The sequence below is a fragment of the Anastrepha obliqua genome, chromosome 6 (assembly GCF_027943255.1).
Source record: "Anastrepha obliqua isolate idAnaObli1 chromosome 6, idAnaObli1_1.0, whole genome shotgun sequence".
In the NCBI taxonomy this organism is placed as follows: Eukaryota; Metazoa; Arthropoda; class Insecta; order Diptera; family Tephritidae; genus Anastrepha; species Anastrepha obliqua.
This window is the reverse complement of record NC_072897.1, coordinates 4,414,081-4,434,232: the sequence shown is the minus strand read 5'-3', so window position 1 is coordinate 4,434,232 and position 20,152 is coordinate 4,414,081. Positions and strand designations below refer to the sequence as shown.

At 38.1% G+C, this 20,152-nt stretch overlaps 1 protein-coding gene across 1 annotated transcript; it reads right to left on the bottom strand.

The window, feature by feature from the left end:
- Nucleotides 1–816: 816 nt before the first annotated feature.
- LOC129249947 (uncharacterized) lies at nucleotides 817–8,672 on the bottom strand. The gene is made up of 3 exons (XM_054889614.1): nucleotides 7,329–8,672; nucleotides 7,045–7,253; nucleotides 817–6,964 (listed from the first exon to the last, which is right to left on the bottom strand). The coding sequence occupies exons 1-3, from the start codon at nucleotides 8,480–8,482 to the stop codon at nucleotides 3,042–3,044; spliced, it is 5,286 nt and encodes a 1,761-aa protein (XP_054745589.1). The 5' UTR covers nucleotides 8,483–8,672; the 3' UTR covers nucleotides 817–3,041.
- Between the last annotated feature and the right edge of the window lie 11,480 nt (nucleotides 8,673–20,152).

The window sequence follows — 20,152 nt, the reverse complement described above, 5'->3', positions numbered from 1 at the left end:
TTTTGTTGATGGCTCTCCGGACCTCATCACTGAAGAAAGCAAAAGTGGCGCACGACGTTTGGATCTGTCGGCCAGAGGATGCGTTATGAATCGCCGACTAAATTAGCTCGCGCATCTGTTCGTGTCCGACGAAGTGCAGCCGTTGATGGTAATTGCCCCCTTGCTGTTATACTTCATTGGGCTCGACAGGAACCTTACGGTGGACAAAAGAACTTACTTCAGTTGTGAAGTTACAGATCTTCAATTTCTCTTCCCATTTAGTCCGCCTATGGCAGGTGACTAGTTGCCGAATCTCCAAATTTAGATCCTTTATGCCGGGTCCCAGAGATTGGCCTGGCGTAGGTTGTCACGCTCGTTCGCTAAATTAACTGCTTCAGCTGGGAAATTGGGACGTATGCCCCGGATTCTTCCAGCAGAAATGCAGAACCGCAGCCGTTGTGTTTACCTTGCGGCATAAGCATTTGCCTGAGTGTACATTGGTGGGAGAGAAAATTTAGACTTGTGAACATTTTGCTTGTACTGTAAAAGCAGTTTGGGCAGAAAACCACTTTTGTGACACAGTAAAACGGACTGCGACTTTGCTAATATCAATTACTAGAAAAAAACCGGTCGCATCGCCACATGATCACATTATTCCCATATATTAAATCAAATACAATTCAAGTAGAAAAATACGTATCTCCCAACCTTGTTCTTGGGTTTGTTTATGCTTACAATTGCTCATCATTTCCCCGACTGTCGGATCTTCGTTATCGAAACGATCTGGACCTAAATCCAACAAAAATAACTCATTGCAATTAAATAGAGATTCTGTACTATAATTAAGGAATTTTATTTCGTATTTATTTATATAAAATTATTTAAATATTTTTGAGATTTTTTTTTGCTTGGCTGATCGAAGCTTGGTCACTTAATGATAATGTTTGCAAATATGTAGCGCTACTAATTATCTTATGTTCATTCAAAATAAGCTATTAACTAAATTTACAATTTAAGATAATTGAAATCTGAACTTATAAACATGTATGTATATTATACATGCAGTACACTAAGGTTATATTAATTTTAAATCTTATATTCACATGTGCATATCTCTAATAAAACAATCAATAATAAATGTCCCAGAAGGCGTATATGCAGATCTCTGTAAATTTGAGTTTTCTATATTACATGCGGCAAAGCAATTTAAACCCCTTAATTAATCAGTTCCAATTTTATCTTCTTTGTTCATTTTCCTTTTCATAATACTATTGTTACTGCCTTTACCATGCATCGGCACAGATATTGATATTGTATAACCGAAATAAATAAATTCATCTACATTGAAATTATTCAACTTAAAAAACAAACACACAGTGGAGACCACCGAAAACTTTATTTAGCCTGGTAAATTGCAACATTTCGTCATCATATCATACGAGTAGCACTAGCTATGTATGGAAGTTTGTCTAACTACATCCACATCCACACAATATTATGTATTTGTGATATTTGTCTTATTATTATTTTAGGGGCGTCATTATTATTATTATTTTTTTTTTTTTTTGTTTTTTTCTTTTAGATTAACAATAACACTTTTAATGAATATTCAAATCTCATCCCTATTTCTGGTTTTATTCATGTTTTTATAAATGTACTGTGAATGAATGTAATTAGAGATTTTAGAGTGCTTACATATTTTATAGGTTTTCGCTTATTTTTGAAGGGTTGCGTTCATAAATTATGACGTATTTGTATGCTAAATTGTGCAAGTTTAAATATGGCAACCGTGGTGGCCTTTTTTTAATATTGTTTGATGAACGGAAGTTAACACTTTTTTTATTCACAAGGTATGGTACAAGCAAATGGCAAAATATTTCAATATACAACTTTTATGGTAATTAACTCCACTACACTTTCGAATTTAATTTACAATTGCCCTCGAAGAAGTAGTTCCTTTCGTTAGAAAGCCCTAGTGAGTAAAGTATGTTTAAAATGAATAAATTGAAGTGATAGGTAAATACTTAAGAGAAGTGAAACCAATAGAAAATGGATTTTTAAGAATAGGGTTGTATTTATAAGTATATATTTAACCCTTTTAACATTATCCCCGACTTCCACGAAGAAATTCGACTTAAAAAAAATTATATTTTATAAATAATACAAAAAGCAAAAGTAAATATACATAGATCTCACACTTGTTTAATTACACTTCTCCCAAACAATGTAGAAAAGAAACAAGTCGCTTCCATTTCTTACATTGATTTGTTATGTACAATATGTCGCTTTTTAGTTAAATAAAACAATATTTGCTAAAAGTACAAAAATTCTATTTAATTCTTGCACATTGATTCATTTTTTTTCGGTTCCTATAATAACCTATTTTAAAACGTCATTAAGTGCCAGTTTTCCCAAAAATGCACCGGATACAAAAAAAAAACAATACATATATTACAAACTGATATAAAACTCAGAGAATCACCTTTTTATTTAAAAAATACTATAATATTTTGAAGTTGAAAATTTCCCATTTAGTAGTTTTGGCATAAAATTGATTTCAGATGAAACAGAGTTATTGGTTGAAACAAAAAACACGTTCGACGGGAAATAACTAATGCAATACTGCGACAGCTAATCATATAATATTTGATCGGCAATAGGCCATCAAAAAAGTAACATGATCCCAATATTCTTGTAATTATTGGGTGCGGCGAACATACCCTACAACTGTTTCTATATACCAGAGTTGTTTAACAAATAGTTTTTTTTTTGCTTTCGATCATTATGCAACGAATAAAATAATGTGGTATTAGAGCTATCATAATTAGTAATGTATAAGCCGTCAGTAACTTAGTTCATTCTTTGCTACGAAATTCGTGATTTTATCTTATTTTGAGAGCATATAAAGCTTAATAATAAGTATGAGAAGAAAAATTATACACATCTACCTAAGCCTTATTACTTAAAATTTATTTCCCAAAACCATTATCATTAAAAGATTGCCTTATTACATATGCAACAAGTAACTTAAAACTAATAGCGACGGAATTTCATATATGACTTTAGTTACGAACAGAGGCGTTATGTATACCTATACCCTGTGCATTGTTCATGTCGTCAATAGCACGAAAGCGTACAAAACCGTGTTCGGCGACAATCATTGCAGTATCATTGCCACGGTTGCCAGCAGTTTCTGAGGCAATCATCGACCTAACAGATGTGTTATAAGAGCTGGAAGTGGAATGTGTGTTATTTTTTAAATGGGTGTTACCGAACAAGTAATTTTCTGTATTAGGGTTTGCGGCATTGGTATCATTCAGTTGGCTGCGGCCTCCGCAAATGGATGATGTATTGCTACTAGTCGTAATACAAGAACCATCTTCATTACTGATTAAATTAGTACGCTCTACATTACAACCTGATAACATCATGTCATCATCGGGGTTTTTCTGCTTGAGCTGCGGGTAGGTCTGCTGCTGACTATTGCTTCGATCAAGAGATGATCGTTTAAACAGGTGCTCGTGTTCACGATCGCGGTCATGGTCACGATCTTGCTCACTTGTTAAACTTATGTTGTTGCCGCGAACACCAACTTGCTGTTGTTGATGGGGCCGTTCTGACGCTTGAGCTAACGTCTGTGAAGCAGATGCACGTTGAGTTGAAACATTCGATGAAGTAGCTGACGATGAGGATGAATTTCGACCATGCATAATGCCTGCCCCGGCCACGTGACCGCCACCATTACCACTAACAACAATATTGTTTAATGTGCCACTTTTTCGAACCCCGTTGTAGATGCCCCGGTCGAAGGAATTGTAAGCACCATAGCGACCTGTGCTAGATGCACATGAATGCGTAGAGTTCGAACTACGCCGCTCTGGCTTCTCGTAAGCACTGCGGTCTAGAGTTGTATGAATCTTTTTTTCTCGTTTACTCTTGTGACTATCGGCAAACTGAGAATGGGGCTGACCCGCATGAGACTCTGACCAACAATCTGATGGGTATCCAGATTCACCGCCTCCCAAGTGTGGTCTTTCAAGATTACTGAAATTGCAAGTGGATGTGTGAGAAGGTTGTAAAGGTTCTGAATAACAATTGTCACTCTGCAGGAGTAACATCTGCTTTTGTGATGCTGCAGAAGAACCTGACCCACCACTACTACTAGCCGTTGTCGAAGTAGTTGAAGTTTTTGTACATTTTTTTGATCCATTTGGATTCTCCGAGGCTATACAAAACCCAGAACCACAAAGATCAAAATTTGGATTTTCATAGTGATCGGTGGTAGCATCCATTAAGTAATCTGCATATTGGGGTACATCATGACAATAACGTCCGCCGCCACTAGCCAGTACTCTCCGCGTACCGTACTCACTAGCATTATGCTTCCCCACGGCACTATTGAGGGACCCTGAATCGTATGGTCGCTGATATGTTGGGTGTGTTTGCAACTGAAATTCACCTGCAACACGTGTGCTAGCTGAACTAGTGGAAATTACGCTGTTACCTAATCCCGTCCGTTGCGATTGTCCATTACGTGACAGAGAATTCAGTGCATAACTGTCGTCGTATATAAGTTTACCAGTGCGCATTGTGTACGTATGAAGATTTGTATTTGTATTACACACGGCTGGATAGTCTGTGTCAAACTGCTCTTGGCTAGAGCTGGACGTACACGGCAAAAAGAAACCAGTCACATTTGAATGATTGTGGTGAAAGTGATGGTGCGTAAATTTCTCCCGATTAACTGTATCACTGTGAAATACATTACCACCTCCATTTGCACTGGCTATGCCATAACGCGGATTGCCATTAGCTGCTAAAGTAGTAGCTGCTCCACTACTACTGCCCCCGCTAGTCTTCAAACCGGCAACCCACGAAAGTAATGTAATTATGGCAATTTCTATCAACCGCAAAGAGAACTGATAACCCCATTGCAACCAATCAATCTCTGCAGTTAATTGCTGTATAAGAGGTCGCGTGGTGGATATGCTAATGGCGCCAAATATTTGCAAAGCAGCGAGGAGAACAAACAATAAAGCAGTTGCTATAGTGACATGTATAGCATATGATAGATTCTGATATCCGTGTATATAATTCTGAGATTTACTGCGAAGTATTCGTTTCAAAACACGATACAAATAAAGGTACAACAACCCAAGAAACAAACACACAAATATGTAAATTATCTGACATATTAATGAAAGAACTCTTGGCGGTGACACACCACTTACCAAACCAGATGTCGTCGCAGCAGCTGATTGCAGCAGAAGAGCAGAATTTGCGTTGTCGACAGTTGCTAACGCAAACAAATTAGATGATTCTGCAGCAATGAATTGCTTCTGCTGGAGTTGGTGCAAAAGCTGTTGTTGCTGTTGCCGCCGATAAAGAAGCTGTTGCTGTTGTTGTTGGTATAACAAGTGCTGCTGTTGTTGATTTTGCAGGGTGTACGATTCAACATAATGCAGTGTAATGCAGAGCACCACGTGCACACTACAGCCCACCACAACGGTTAGGGGGCGTATGAGTGCCGAGTATCGATTGTTTTTATGGTTCAATGATTTCACAAATAGATATAATATGAGTATTGAAAAAGAAATGGTCAATAACGTTGCCGGTAGGTTAAGTAATATCTCAGAAACGAACAAATTGAATGTAGCATGAATATTGTAGGCATCATAACACAAATAAAAAATTCGTGTTGAACATGTCACAATCAAAACTAGATGAATGCACAAGAAATATGATTGTGAAAAAAGATGTGTCAACTTATTATAAGTGAGCACTTTATATAAGGAGTAAACTGCCAAAATTGTGAACAATACAACCGAAAAGTAAACATGAATGTTCCATGCAACAGCCCAGGTAGACTGTGAGGATGCGGCAGCAGCTGTTGAAGACGATATCGAGGATCTAGAACCACTGCCGATATTTCCGCTGGCAACTGTTGCTGACAAAGTAGTACTCTTAGCTATAGTCGCGCTTCTCACTGTTGATGACGTTGAGATGACAGAAGAAGCTCCTGCAGCCGTTCCCAGTTCCTCGTCTGTTGCAGTTCCTGTTGCCGGAGTAGAGCTGCTAACTTGAGTGCTCATTCTACTGCCATTTATTCCACCATATGAGTTGTTACCGTAGGCGTTCGGCTTCCCCGAAGATTTATTTTGAACTGTTTCAATCCTTTTCGCATCATATAATTCCGAACCGCTTCTCTCAGCGGGACTGGTTTTGCTTTGGTTTATGTTTGAGCCAGCTGACATTTCGCTATCTTCACTACTTTCAACTTGTTGGGCCGTATTACCCCCATCTAAAAGCATTACTGGTGACGATGGCGGTTGACTGTGATCATGAAACGGATGAGTAGTGGCCTGTTTTAGGAGTACCTCTGGTATTTCACCTTTATTACCATTGGAGCCACTTAAAATTCGAATTATGCTTGGCAAAACTTCCTGTTTTGTGCGGTGTTGTTGCGGCGATTTGCCAATTTGCAATGGAACCTCTTCTGAACCAGAGTCATAAACATTTTTACTATTACCAACATTAGAAGTGCCGGCATTCGGTGTACCATAACCGCCGCTGCTTTGCGAAGGAGTGTTCAGAGCTTTTTTACGATCTGGTTCCGTAATTGGAACAAAAGGTATGTTGGTAGCGCCACCACTATCAGCAGTGGACACAACGGGGATTAATCCATCATCGGAGCTACCGCCAGTTGATGCAGCTAAATCTGGTGGACGAAACGGAATGCGTTCATGGCCAGGCATCAAACTCGGGGGTGGTATTGGGCGCCTGTTTATGTAAGTACCTGTGTTAGAAAGAACGCCCTCATTATTTGTGCCGCGTAATGTTGGTTTATCCGCAAATGGATTCTGATATTCTGGCGGTAAAGGTGGTGTAAAAAATGAACGGGCTGGTGGCGAATATGAAGGAATGTCACCGGGGTACATGGATATTGTGGGCAATTGACCATTATTTTTCTTCAGGATATTCGGTACTGTAAATGGAACGAATACAAATAATATAAAACGCTAGAATGCCGTAAATGCAAAATAGTCATATGTTTAAAAAATTTACATGAAGGTAAAGGCGTGGAATTCATTATATGCCAATGTCGTTCATGATTGTGATGCCTGTTCGGATTCGGATACGTTGGGTTACTATTACTTTTTAATATATCGGCGTTCGGCGCCGACGTAGGCAAGGCATGGTCACGTTCCAAATCTAATTCGTAGTTTCGATGGTGAAGGTTTATTTGTTGCTGGTGCGAGGACTTTTCGGCATACCTACGAAAATAAAAACAATTTTATGAACTAGTATGTCTAATAAATACATATATACACTGCATAATAAAAGCTTACCGTAGAGTTGTCAAGAGTGGAGTGGCAATAGTTGTTAAACTTGGAACGTGACTACTGTCTGGAATACTACGCTTAGTTGTTGACGTTGTTCCATACGCAACTTTTATAAGAACAGCTGCAACACTTCGTTCTAAATTGTACATCTTATCCATGTAACCATTGGCAACGGATGACGCTCCCCCATTAACCCCTGAATCATCGCCACCATCATCTATCATCCCAGACAATGCTTTCGTCCCAATCGAATTATTATTACCACCCGCAATGTTAGCATTTATATGTGATTTATTATTGATACCAACAGAAACGAAGTCACCATCAGCAATTCTATGATATTTTGGTTCAAAAAGGAGTAAAGAGTTGGTCCAACGAACTTGTGACAGTGACAATAGCAATATTAAGATTATATACTGAATCGAATTTATGTGCATTTGGGAGGTGAGCCTGCGTTTTTTTTTTGACTTTACACTGCTAATGATGGCAGATTCATTGCTGCTGCATGTAGCTTTACCCAAAATAGACGAAACATATAAAATTAAGTGAAAATCACCTGAAGACAATTCGCTGGCATAAATGTGGTTATTTGCATCGATACTATCATTTTGTACTGAAGTCTCAAATCTGTGAAACCTATTGTAGCTACTGTTTTCGTCAAAACGATTCGATTTTGCGTTTTTATTACATGCTTTAGTTGACTCTGTCGAGAGTTTGAAAATTTGATAGTTGTGCAGTACTTCAGGGTTATTAGTGCTACTTTCTTCATGTTGTGTCCATTCGGCAGTACTGATACTTTTTTTTGTGGTTTTTCTTAGATAACAAAGAAAATTGTGTGTCACATATGAGCTGATAGTCCCAAAGTGCCGCTGAATTGATCGCTGCCATTTATCGTGTAGCGTATCTCTCTTACTTTTTTGCAATATTAGTGGATTTAACGGCAACGTTAGATGTTTTGGATTATCACAGAAACAATTGCAATGTTTATAAGTATCCGTAGATGTTTTGGAAACTTCCGTTCTATTTGCTTTTACTCCAAGTTTTCGTGCATTTAATGGCATACTTCCCGTCATAACAATTACTGTCCGTAAACCGGTTTTCGCTTTTCGATTTATCTGATTTGATTGCTTGGTAATAAGGAATCCAGAAAGTTGCTTCATTTGTAGATGACACTCATAATACTTAACTAACTCATCCGATTACTAAGAGGCATAATGATATGACAACGTATCAGACCATCTTCCCTGGTATTTCAGTTCGTATTGGAAATGGCCCAAATACCTGAGTAGTGCTACCAGCCAAATTATGAAATTTAAATAATTTACTATACATTCTTTCAACGAAAATAATCTGTGAAATAAACACAAAGATGTTATTACATAGAATCTTTAAAACATTCTTAAATATATCTATTGATTTCTTTAAATTTATATATAGGCAATAAAATGTGCAAAACAAGGTTTTCATGGAAAACAAATGTAAATCTGAAGTACAATAATAATTGCTTGATTTAAAGTATATATAAAAATCTAAAACTTGAAAACCAGCTCGTCGGGGGAGCTCAAATTCTTGCAGAGTTCAGCATGTTATATGAAAAAACTCCAAAACTGACGCCGGTATTTCGAAAAGTCGTATTACCTACCCGATTTGGATCATATGGTATTCAAAACATGATGAGGGTGGTCCATATAATGGTTTCTTTTTAAAAGCTAAGAAACAAATCATAAAAACATTTCCATTATTTACGGGAAGATTGTCTTCCTTAAATACCGCATTTTGCACTTTCGAACGTTGCCTTTTCGAAATGTCTTCATAGCGCCGCATTTATTAAATGTCCATTTACTCACATTCAGAATCCTATGTTTGTCCTTGTTGTAAAAGTCTATATACATACGTGTATTTTGAGGTCTATTGTGAACGTGAAATTTAACTTTTTTTCTATTTTCATTATACTTTAGATTTCCGTTCCGTGAAAAAAAGAAAAGAAACCTCAAAATGTTTTCCAATCCGACGAAGCACAACGACAAGGAGGACATCACCTTTAAGGGTTGCACTTCGTCAGACCGGAGGAGATGCGTGAGCTATTTTAGCCGACTTTTCACGCTGCATCCTCCGGCCGAGAGAATCAAGCGTCGTGCCACCAGACGGCTACACAAATTGAGGAACGATAGTGTGCCACTTACTTTCTTCAATGATTAGGTTCAGGGGCCATCAACAAATCAAAATCTTCAAAAGCCATTGGCCCTGACGGACTGAACACACAGATGCTGAAACACCTGGGAACATTGGGAGTAGGACTTTTGACAAGGGTCTTCAATCTGTCCTTGGCCACTCTCATTATTCCTGACAAGTGGACAGCCGGGAGAGTGGTCCCACTACTGAAACCTGGAAAACACGAAAACCCAGGGGAATCTTATCGGCCGTCAACTCTCCTTTCCCCAGTAGTGAAGACACTTGAAGCCCTCCTACTCCCACTCTTTACGAAACATCTGACCCCAGCCTCATACCAGCATGGCCTCCGACGAGTTCATAGCACCAGCCCTGCACTCACCGTCATAAACGCCCAGATAAACCGCCCCTGCGAGAGGACTGTCCTAGTAGCGTTGGACTTGAGAAGGCTTTCGAAAAAGGCAGCCATTCCACGCTACTAGATGATATTTATCAGTCGACACTCCCGCCAGAGCTGAAGAGGTGGTCCGCCAACTATCTGAGCGGTCGTCACTCGTCGGTGATTTTCGTGATCACCCATCTAAACAGAGGAAGATTAAGCAAGGGGTTCCCCAGCCACCAGAAGGAGTCTCCCTGGTCACATACGCTGACGATTGCACGATAATGGCGTCGGGCAATGACATCGATGGCCTGTGCTCCAAAGCGAACAACTACCTCACCGACCTCCCTCCCTTTTTCACTGCGAGGAATCTCCAACTTTCCCCGCTAAGTCCTCGGAGACCGTCTTTACTACCTGGACAAAAGAGGTCAAACTGTCACTCAAGAGAAAAGTCGATGACACACCAATTCCGACGGTAAACAATCCCAAAATTTTGGGTGTAACCTTCGACAGATTGCTCTCCTTCTTTGCGCACACAACCGCAATTGGTACTTAAGTCCAAAATCGCATCAAGGCCTTCAAGTCGCTTGCTGGCAGCATGTGGGGCAAAAACAAGAAAATGTTGCTATCGACATTTAAGGCAATTGGCCGGCCGGTTCTAAACTATGCTGCGTCTGTCTGGTCGCCTGGAACTAGTGACGCGCAGTGGAAAAAGCTCCAGACATGCCAAAACACTGCCATTCGGACCGCGACAGGCTGCCTCCTGATGTCCCCAATACAACACCTTCACAACGAGGCACAAATGCTCCCTGTAATGGAGCACAATAAACTGCTCAGCAGGCAGTTCCTGTTAGGGTGCTACCGTAGGTTTCACCCTTGCAGACACCTGCTAGAGCCAGAGCCACCTCCCAGGCACGTCAGGAGACACCTACTACACTACGCCGACGAGGTCCAGGAGAAAGCTAACAGACATCTACTGGACCAGACAGTGTTTAGACAGACATTAAACGACATTCACCGGGAGACCGTTTCCACTTTCTTAAGCTCCAGTCGACCGAATGCCGTAATCGGAGTCCAACCACAACCTACTGCAGATGAAGAGCTCCAACTTCCCCGTGAGACCCGCGTAACACTGGTACAATTACGTTTTAGCATATTGTAGCAGGTTAAACTCCTACTTATCCAAAATTGACCTCGACATACAAAACATATGTCCGGTATGTGAAGGCACCACGCACGAAACTAACCACCTTTTCACATGCCCTTTACAACCCACTCATTTAACACCCCTCTCCTTCTGGGCCCAACCTGTCGAAACAGCATGTTTCCTGGGCCTACGTTTATATGAGCCTGACGAAGACGACCTATGATATACTCTACACTGACGTGTAGTCATTTTTTCACGTGAGTTGATAGGTTTATCCAAGGCGGGAGGAACTTAAAATCCAAGGCGTAATTGAAATACGAGCAAACAAGAAAAAGGTGGACAGCATACTAGTCGAAGCAAACAGAATGACTTATTATGACATGCGACAACTCTACCAAAGCGTATTTTGATCGGATATGAAAAAGTACTTGAACTTTATAAAATACGGATCCTCAAGAATGATAGAGAAGAAAATTGCGCCTTCAGAATTCGCCGTGTTGAAGGAGTCCATTAATAAACAAACAAAAGCAAAGGGGAATTACATTGTAGTGAAGAAGAAGAATAGGCGAAAGGAATGGAAACAACCAAACACAATAATTTATACTCATACATACATACTTTCTAGCCACAGCGTTTGGAGGCTTTATATTCATTTGTTCTTTAACAATTTGACACGCGGCACTTCGTTTGCATTAGTTTGTTTAGTTTTAATCTTACAAATCACAGTATTACCAAGCCATTCACACAATTTTCACAAACATGTAATAGGTTGCTATATGCTCAGACTCATTCTCCGCTCTTAATTCCTTAGTCAAAATGAATAATTGGTTTAAATATGGGTAGTATTGCGTGATATTAAAAATAAATAATTATTTTAGTATGGGTGCGTGGCCACAATAATACTGTTGGAAACAACTTCGCCGACGAATCCGACAAACAAGCTTATTAAAGTCAGTTACTCGCACAGACCGCTCCAACTTACTAGATATCAAAAATCATATTAAACAGCATTTCCACCACCAACAACACCTCGAATGGAACCTTACCAATGACTGGTATAAACATATTAACTACACAAAGCCCCACATAACAGACTTCCTACAAAAAACTAAAAAAACACATACACAACTAGACATTATAAAATTCGAAGGTAAGGACACACGAAAATAACACAAGGCCATCTTATGAATAACACAAGCCCAACTGTACGCTGTACACTGTACTTATAACACAGATATCATAATCACAGTTACTCATCTTCTTATCCCTAACAACTACATTCCTTAAAAGAACCAATCTTTACCATAAGATCTAAAATAAAATTCATATAACTAGTGAAAATGTGTATGAAATTATCGTGCTTAAGGCCTAACTGCCATAGCTCCCCTCCTAACATAAGTAGCTTATAAGATTTATGTTGTACGCTAATTTTATATAAGTAAATACTTATTGCCTTTGTAGAACAGAGTAACAAAGGGCCCGCCATCTATCGTTACGGATTTGAACTAGGTATTATTTGAAGAATGGTAAAACTTAGCTGTCATCTGATTTGACAGAAAGTTGGTTTTATTCTTCCGCTGAACGAAAATCGTTGTGTATACGCTCAAAGAACGCTGGGAAATATTGCGACGTTACTTTGAAAATCATGGTAATGTTGCAGAATGTGTACGAAAATTACGTACGACAATGGGAAGAAAAGCACCGCATGAAGCGTATGTGCGTTACTTTGCGAAAAAAGTAAGAGAAACTGGGTTGCTTATTGACAAACCAACGCGTGACTGACCAAAAACCGTGCGTACACACGAAAATATTGCTGCTGTGGCCGAGAGTGTTCGTGAACATCAGGAACATCAGTTCACCGTCGCTCTCAACAATTGGACATTTCGGAGACATCATTGAGACGAATTTTGCGTAAAGACCTTGGTATGACGCCGTACAAAGTCCAATTGGTTCGGCAGCTGAAGCATATGAATGAAGTTGTGTTCCATCCGTAACCGGAAAGATTGTACTTCAAAATAAAAAAAAAACAGTTTGGACAAATATTGAGTAGTTTCTTTTTTATAGCATTTTTAATTCCGTAAAGTTATATGGCGGACCCTGTAGTTCTTTAATAGTACTTCACCTATATTATTGGTATGAATTTGTTACGTTTTTATCCAAATAATCCCTGGATTGCTAAATAAAAGTCACAAATTAATGCTAACAAAACTTGCCTGCTTTATTGAATCACTTTATTACCATACTATTCGTTTACATGCTCACACGCTTAACTTAAGACTGAATACCCAATATCTAGACTTAGCAACTCGCGTGTTCTGGCGATTCCTATCTCGTCATTGGTGTCAAGACAAATTCATGTTTTTGTTTTGGTATCTCATTCGCTCGATATTGTTGCCGGTAGATTCGAAAAGTTTCTCGGTTCACTACATTCCCTCCGTTTATGTTTGGTCGTTCCGATTAGACACCAAATCCCGTGATCCAATGAAGCCAATCTCGCCAAGTGAACTACTTTGACTTTGCCCTGTACACTTTTGCATTGCTGTATACCACACACTACTTCATTCAATCTTTATTAATTATTAGGTGCGCAACTAGGTTCCCGCTGTTTGTCAATAGATGCCGCCAGCCGTGTGTGCTAGTCGATTCTAACATAACTTAAACGTCATAAACCAAGCTTGGACATATGGTAAACAAACTGCGATTTAGTTTTGGTATGATATACCTTTGGTTATGTGAAAATGTCTGATTTTGTGCCGAATAACCGTCATTTGCGGGAAGTGTTGATTTTCCTCTTTCATTCAAAAAAAAACTGCGGCTGAAGCGCATCGAGAGCTACAAAAAGTTTATGGAGTTGCTGCTTTAAGTGAAACAACGTGCCGACATTCGTTACGTCGCTTCAAAGACGGTGATTTTAATGTTGTCGACCGTCCGCGTGAAGGAAGGCCAAAAATTGCTCAATGAGGATCCGTGTCAAAGGCAAGAAGAACTTGCTTCAGTATTAGGAGTTACCCGCCAATCTATTTCCAAGCGATTGCATGCTTTGGAACTTATTATGAACTATTAAAACCAAGCGAAACCATCACTGGGGATCGATATCGACTTCAACTGATGCGATTGAGCTGAGAACTGCTCGAGAACCGGCCGCAATACGCGGAGAGGCAAGAACAAGTGATTCTACCGCATGGCAACGCTCGACCTCACGTTACCAAGCCCGTTAAAACCTACCTGGAAACACTGAAATGGGAAATCCTACCCCACCCGCAATATTCTCCAGATATTGCGCCGTCCGATTATCACCTGTTCCGATCGATGGCATATGGTCCAGCTGACCAGCAGTTCCATTCATATGAAGACATCAAAAAAATGGCTTGATCCATGAATAGCCTCAAAAGATGAACAATTTTACCGCGACGGTATACGAGATCTAGCAGAAAAATGTGAAAAAGTAGTAGGCAGCGATGGCAATACTTTCAATGATTCCCTTGTAACCATTTTTTCAGAATAAAGCTTTATTTTCATAAAAAAACACAGCGAGAACTTAGTTGCGCACCTAATACCTTCGCTGAATCGATACATTTCGGAAGAGCTCCTTCAGAGTACGGTTGATTCTTTCGACCATTAAGTCCGATTGGGGATGTATGTGGCTGTTGTACGTGTTTTCCTTATTCCCAACAACCAATATTAAGACTAAGGAGAGATATTTATTTATTTAATTAATTAATTTAATTAATTTATAGTCTAAAAATACAGTGTTTCTTACAGACTATGAAAACAGATTAATGCTTAACTAGTTTCAATTATAATGAGTGAAAGAAAAAGAATACATTTTTTATAATTTACAGAAGAAGATTAGATTAATACTAAGAATTTAGTTCAACAATTCATTTAGAACCAATTTGAAGTGATTCTTTGTGGAGCAGAAATCCAGGCCAGTATGATTTGGAAGCGAATTAAAATCGCCCAGAGTTCTAGAAATCGGAGCATTGGACGCATAATTAGTTCTTGCCATCCCTAACCAGAAAAAATCATGATTCCGTAAACTTCGCTGAGGAATATTGAAATAGATTTTCTCGAGTAGCGATGGGGAGTCAATAACCCCATTTATCAAATCGAAGAGGAAAGTAATGGAGAGAATGGTCCTTCTAATATCTAGTGATTTTAGATTTATAAGCAAGCACCGACTTTTATAGGATGGACTTGGATCAGTGAAATTTAAAGAACGCAATGCATAACGCACAAAGGCTTTCTGGACACGTTCAAGCCTACTAATATGACAAGCATAATATGGTCTCCAAATAAAGACGGCATATTCCAACTTGGAACGCACCAGAGACGTATACAACAACTTTAGAGTATATGGATCAATAAAGTCTGAACTAAAACGTCGAATAAACGCAAGTACGGAATAAGACTTTGAAATAGTGTGATTTAAATGTTTTTGAAAAGAGAATTTAGAATCAAATACCACACCAAGATCAGTTATTTCACTTCGATGAGATAAGCTAGAACCACAAATGTGGTAGGAAATGGGTATAAGAGAACAAGATTTAGAATAAGAAATATAAAAACACTTGCTTATATTTAAATCTAACTTATTTCTTTTACACCAAGAATCAACGTTATCTAGATCAGATTGAAGGTTTAAAGAGTCCACTGTACTTGCAATCCTCGAGTATATCTTTAAATCATCGGCATACAAGAGAAAATTTGCGTTATTAAAACAACTGGAAATGTCATTAATAAAAAGTATAAAAAGTAAGGGACCCAGTATACTTCCCTGAGGTACACCAGAGGACGCAATAAAAGAAATAGATGACGCACCATCAACATTAACAACACATTTCCGAGAGGAGAGATAGGATTTAATCCATTTTAAAAGAGTGGAATGGAATCCTATAGCACTCAATTTGGAAATTAAAACCCTGTGATTAACCTTATCAAATGCTTTTGAAAAGTCTGTGTAAACAGCATCAACTTGAGTTTTTTTTTTTAAACGATGATATACAGTATTCAGAGAACACAGCAAGATTTGAAACAGTAGATCTACCTTTCATGAAGCCGTGTTGGTCCCCTGAAATATAACGACTAACTACGAAATAGATTTTATCTTTCACTATTAATTCAAATAATTTTGAAACCGTGGATAATTTGGCAATTGGTCTATAATTAGCAATATTGTTTTTATTTCCACTTTTGAATACTGGATTAATGGTTGTTACTTTCCAGGCATCTATGAATTCTCCTCGATCAAGGGATTTATTAAACATTAACAAAAGTGGATAGGCAATTGCAGAGCAGTTTTTAAGAAGATACGAAGATAGCCCATCTACATCAGATTTTGTTGATGTTTTGAGTTGCCGAATTCCATCTTCGATATCAGAAAGCGTAAAAGTTAACGAGCCAATATTGATTGAGGAATTCATGCTCGAATGAAACTCATCAATTATATCAGAGTCTACTTGAAAATTTGAACAAAAAAAATCTGCGAAAAGATTGGCTGCATCTGTAGAAGTATGTGCTTGAGTTTCGTTATAGAAGACAACCGAAGGAATACTTGAGCATGATTTCCTGGATCTAACATAACGCCAGAAGGAACTAGGATTTGATTTAATGTCCGATTCGAACTTGAGAATATAATTTCGCTTTAAGTCCCTATCCAAAGATTTAAGTTCTCTAGAGAAATGTAGATATTTATCTTTATCTGTGATGGAATGAGAAAACTTAAACTTTTTGAAATATTTGTTTCTCAAATTTTTTAGTTTTCTCAGTTCCTTGGTATGCCACGGTACTCTATAACTAGTCCTATTTATCACTGGTATATTATTTTTACAGATATCATTAATATTATGCTTGAAAATATCATAACAATTGGCAACTTCAACCCCAGTAAATAAAGAATCCCAATCTATAATATCAACTGCTGAATTAATTATATTAAAATCAAAGTTTTTAAAACAAAAATTGGTAGTCAGATTCTCAAAATAAAAATCATTAAACTCATAGAATTCTATATGAAGGACAAGTGGTACATGATGCAGACCAGGAGTAGACAGAGGGTCTACACATTCTAATAAAGAAAAATTTATATTGTCATTAATGAAAATGAGATCAAGAATTCGAGAAAGACTATTTGAGAAATTATTTATCTGAACCAGTCCAAAACTTAAAAAATTATCAATCAAATAAATTTCAGATGTACTACTAACATTGTTTGGACATAATGCAGTACTATCATCTAAACTAGACCATTCAATATTACTCAGATTGAAGTCCCCAAGAACACAAAAGTTGCCGTTATTTGAGGTTAGAGCTAAAACATTATCCACATGTGCTTTATACAGTGTATCAATACTTGACGGAGGAATATATGACGCACAAATCAATATATTTGAAGCACCATGCACAGAGACACACAGCTGATCCAGGAGTGTATCATTGTTTTTCAGAGATACTAGTGATGAGCTATACTTCCGTTGAACAGCTATTAAAACCCCTCCACCTCTGCAGAGACCAGTTTTCTCGACATCACGGTCTTTACGATAGACATGGTATAAATTTGGATCAAAAAACTCATTATCGAAAAAGTTCTCATTTAACCATGTCTCGATGAGAACAAAAATATCATAGTCCATGTGCGAACTAAACGCTAAAAGTTGTTTAGATTTAGTTCTCAATCCAGAAACATTTTGAAAGTACATTTTTAAATTTTTTTGGCCATTATTGAGAGCACAATTTTTTATTGCTGATGCGTTGGTGAATCGTTTTTTTGAAAAAAATGAAAAGGTCGGATTTTTACACTCTCTGGCCATATGTCCGCATTGAGCACCTTTTCAAAAGAGCATTCTGATACCCCCAATTTAAAATTAATTTTTCTAAGTGTATTTAATTCCGTATCTTTTTTAACAAGTTTATAGCATACCAAAGACTTAGTTTCAATTTCAGCATGCTTCGACACATAAGTCAAAATATCAGTTTCTTTGACATTGGGCGAGAATGATGACAAGTGTAGCCATTTAAATATTGGGACCACTTGTAGCTCATTATTGTTATTGGAACCAATCACAGATTCAGTAGCAGCATTTAAAACAGAAGTCGCAGAGACCTGAGATGAAGCAGCAACAGAAGCAAAGGTAACTTTTGCAGGTGCAGTAATAGTAGCAGCAGCCGTCTTAGATGTAGTCTTAGCTTTCTTTTCCTTAGCGACGGCAGAACCATGCAAAGCAGATGTTTGCGACGCAGGCTTAGACGTAGCAGCAGAGTTCAGCGCATTGTTTTCATGGTCAGTAGGCGGACAACGAGCAGAAAGAGGAGAGAGCAAGGAGCTCGCATGTTTTGATTTTCCACTACCGAGAACGCTAGCAGAGTTCGCAACAATGCTTTTGAGATTTATTAACTCAGTTGTTAATGTGGAGAGAGCGACATCTTTTGCTTCAAGCTTAGAATGCAATGAGCGAATTTCTGCAAGAAGATCATCTGATTTTGGCATTGTTTGTTTTTTTCTTCACGCAGAGCATTTACAGCAGATAGTATGCGAGAGTTTTCCGTTCTAAGCGCAGCTAGTTCTTTAACAACAACAAGCAATGTAATTTGTTGCTCATTATTGTGCACATTTGTATCATCCTGATTTTTATTTTTTGTTTCGGTCGAAAGTACTGATAAAGTTTGACACCTAATGGAAGAGCGTCTATCAGCAGAGCAGGTCTTGCAGAGATACGGTTTATCAGATGAGAGCAAGAAATCCACATCTGCCTGTAGTAAACCAACACAATCAAGGTGAAAGAACTCTTGACATTCAGCACACTGCACTTTCGGTTGAGGACGATCAACTCTTTGTCCACATACACACGGCATATTTGACTTGTTTTTTATTTAGTTTTTTATTTACACTAATTTGAATTTAGTTCAAACTATAATAAATATAGCTTAAAGTCACTGTCTTTTAATTTTTGATATTTACACTAAAATGCTATTTTATATTATGTGGAAATAACTTTTGTATAGCAAAAATACAGAGCGATTAGAAAAACACGTCCGACATATACCGATACAATCCACTGTTGTATGTGTTGGGAATTAGTATAGCATATCTCTCCTTGGTCTTAATACAATTCAATAGGTTCTCCAAACCGAATCACCTAATTCTGCACAAAAACCTTAGCAATGGTTTTGACCTCTTGGTTTGGTAAAGCGTATACTTCTGACCACTTACTGAAATAATCCATAAGAGGGAGCACATCCCAGACGCCTAAAGGCTTTTCTCTGAAATGGCGAGCTCGCGTTGTATTACTGTAATCTTCCACGACTTCTCTCCTTTGGAGCTTTCGCTGCTATACACTGCGCGCAATTTGGAATTTATTCGGCTAATAATTATCTGCAATTTACTCAATAAACCGCTTCTTAATTTTCTCCAGCGATTTAGTAGTACCCAGATGACCTCCACTTGGCCCATTGTAGAATTCCTCTAACACAGATGAAATCCTGGTTTTGGGAACTACAATCAGATTACGGGAGATGCTTTCCATTTGAATTTAACCGGGACATGTTCTTCGATTTCGATGTAACTCAAATATGTTGCTCTCTGGTCAAAATAATGAGACACGTATTTTTTGTTTGCCCGAAAAAAAATTTTTTCAAGATTTATCGGCAATTTTTTATTTCGACTCAAAATCAATTTTTTTAATTATATAAGAAAACTTTTTTTAATTGCTCGTAACTTAGTCAAAAATGAACCGATTTTACTGATTCTGAGTTCAAAATGATCGTAATTACTTGTACGAGCGACTTCATGTACAAACAATACCAAAAAAAGAGTTGAACATTTTTTATTTAGCAAAAATCTTCGCTTTGCAATACGCTATGCAGAACTCCAATCAAATATTTTAAGGCTATTCCACTGTATCCAATTCGTTATAGCCAAAAGATTTTCTTTCGCCGTTTCAGTTTTGAATGTTCTCGCTCCAGCGTCTTTTTTTTCCATGATCTTTTTCAGGTCAGTATCATTCAATTGATTTTTCTTCAGAGGACTTGGTTTTCACGCATCATCGGGTTGCAACTGTATTAGCTCTCTTACACTCTATAACACGAGGTCGCCGAGATAGTGCATCAGCATTTCCATGGTGTTCTCCTTTTCGTTCA

Excerpts from the sequence above, each read along its gene's own strand:
- LOC129249947 (XM_054889614.1), bottom strand. The coding sequence starts at position 8,482 with ATGAAGCAACTTTCTGGATTCCTTATTACCAAGCAATCAAATCAGATA. Across the intron at positions 7,254-7,328 it reads CCACTCTTGACAACTCTACG|GTATGCCGAAAAGTCCTCGC; the intron begins GTAAGCTTTTAT and ends TTATTTTCGTAG. Across the intron at positions 6,965-7,044 it reads TTCCACGCCTTTACCTTCAT|TACCGAATATCCTGAAGAAA; the intron begins GTAAATTTTTTA and ends TTCCATTTACAG.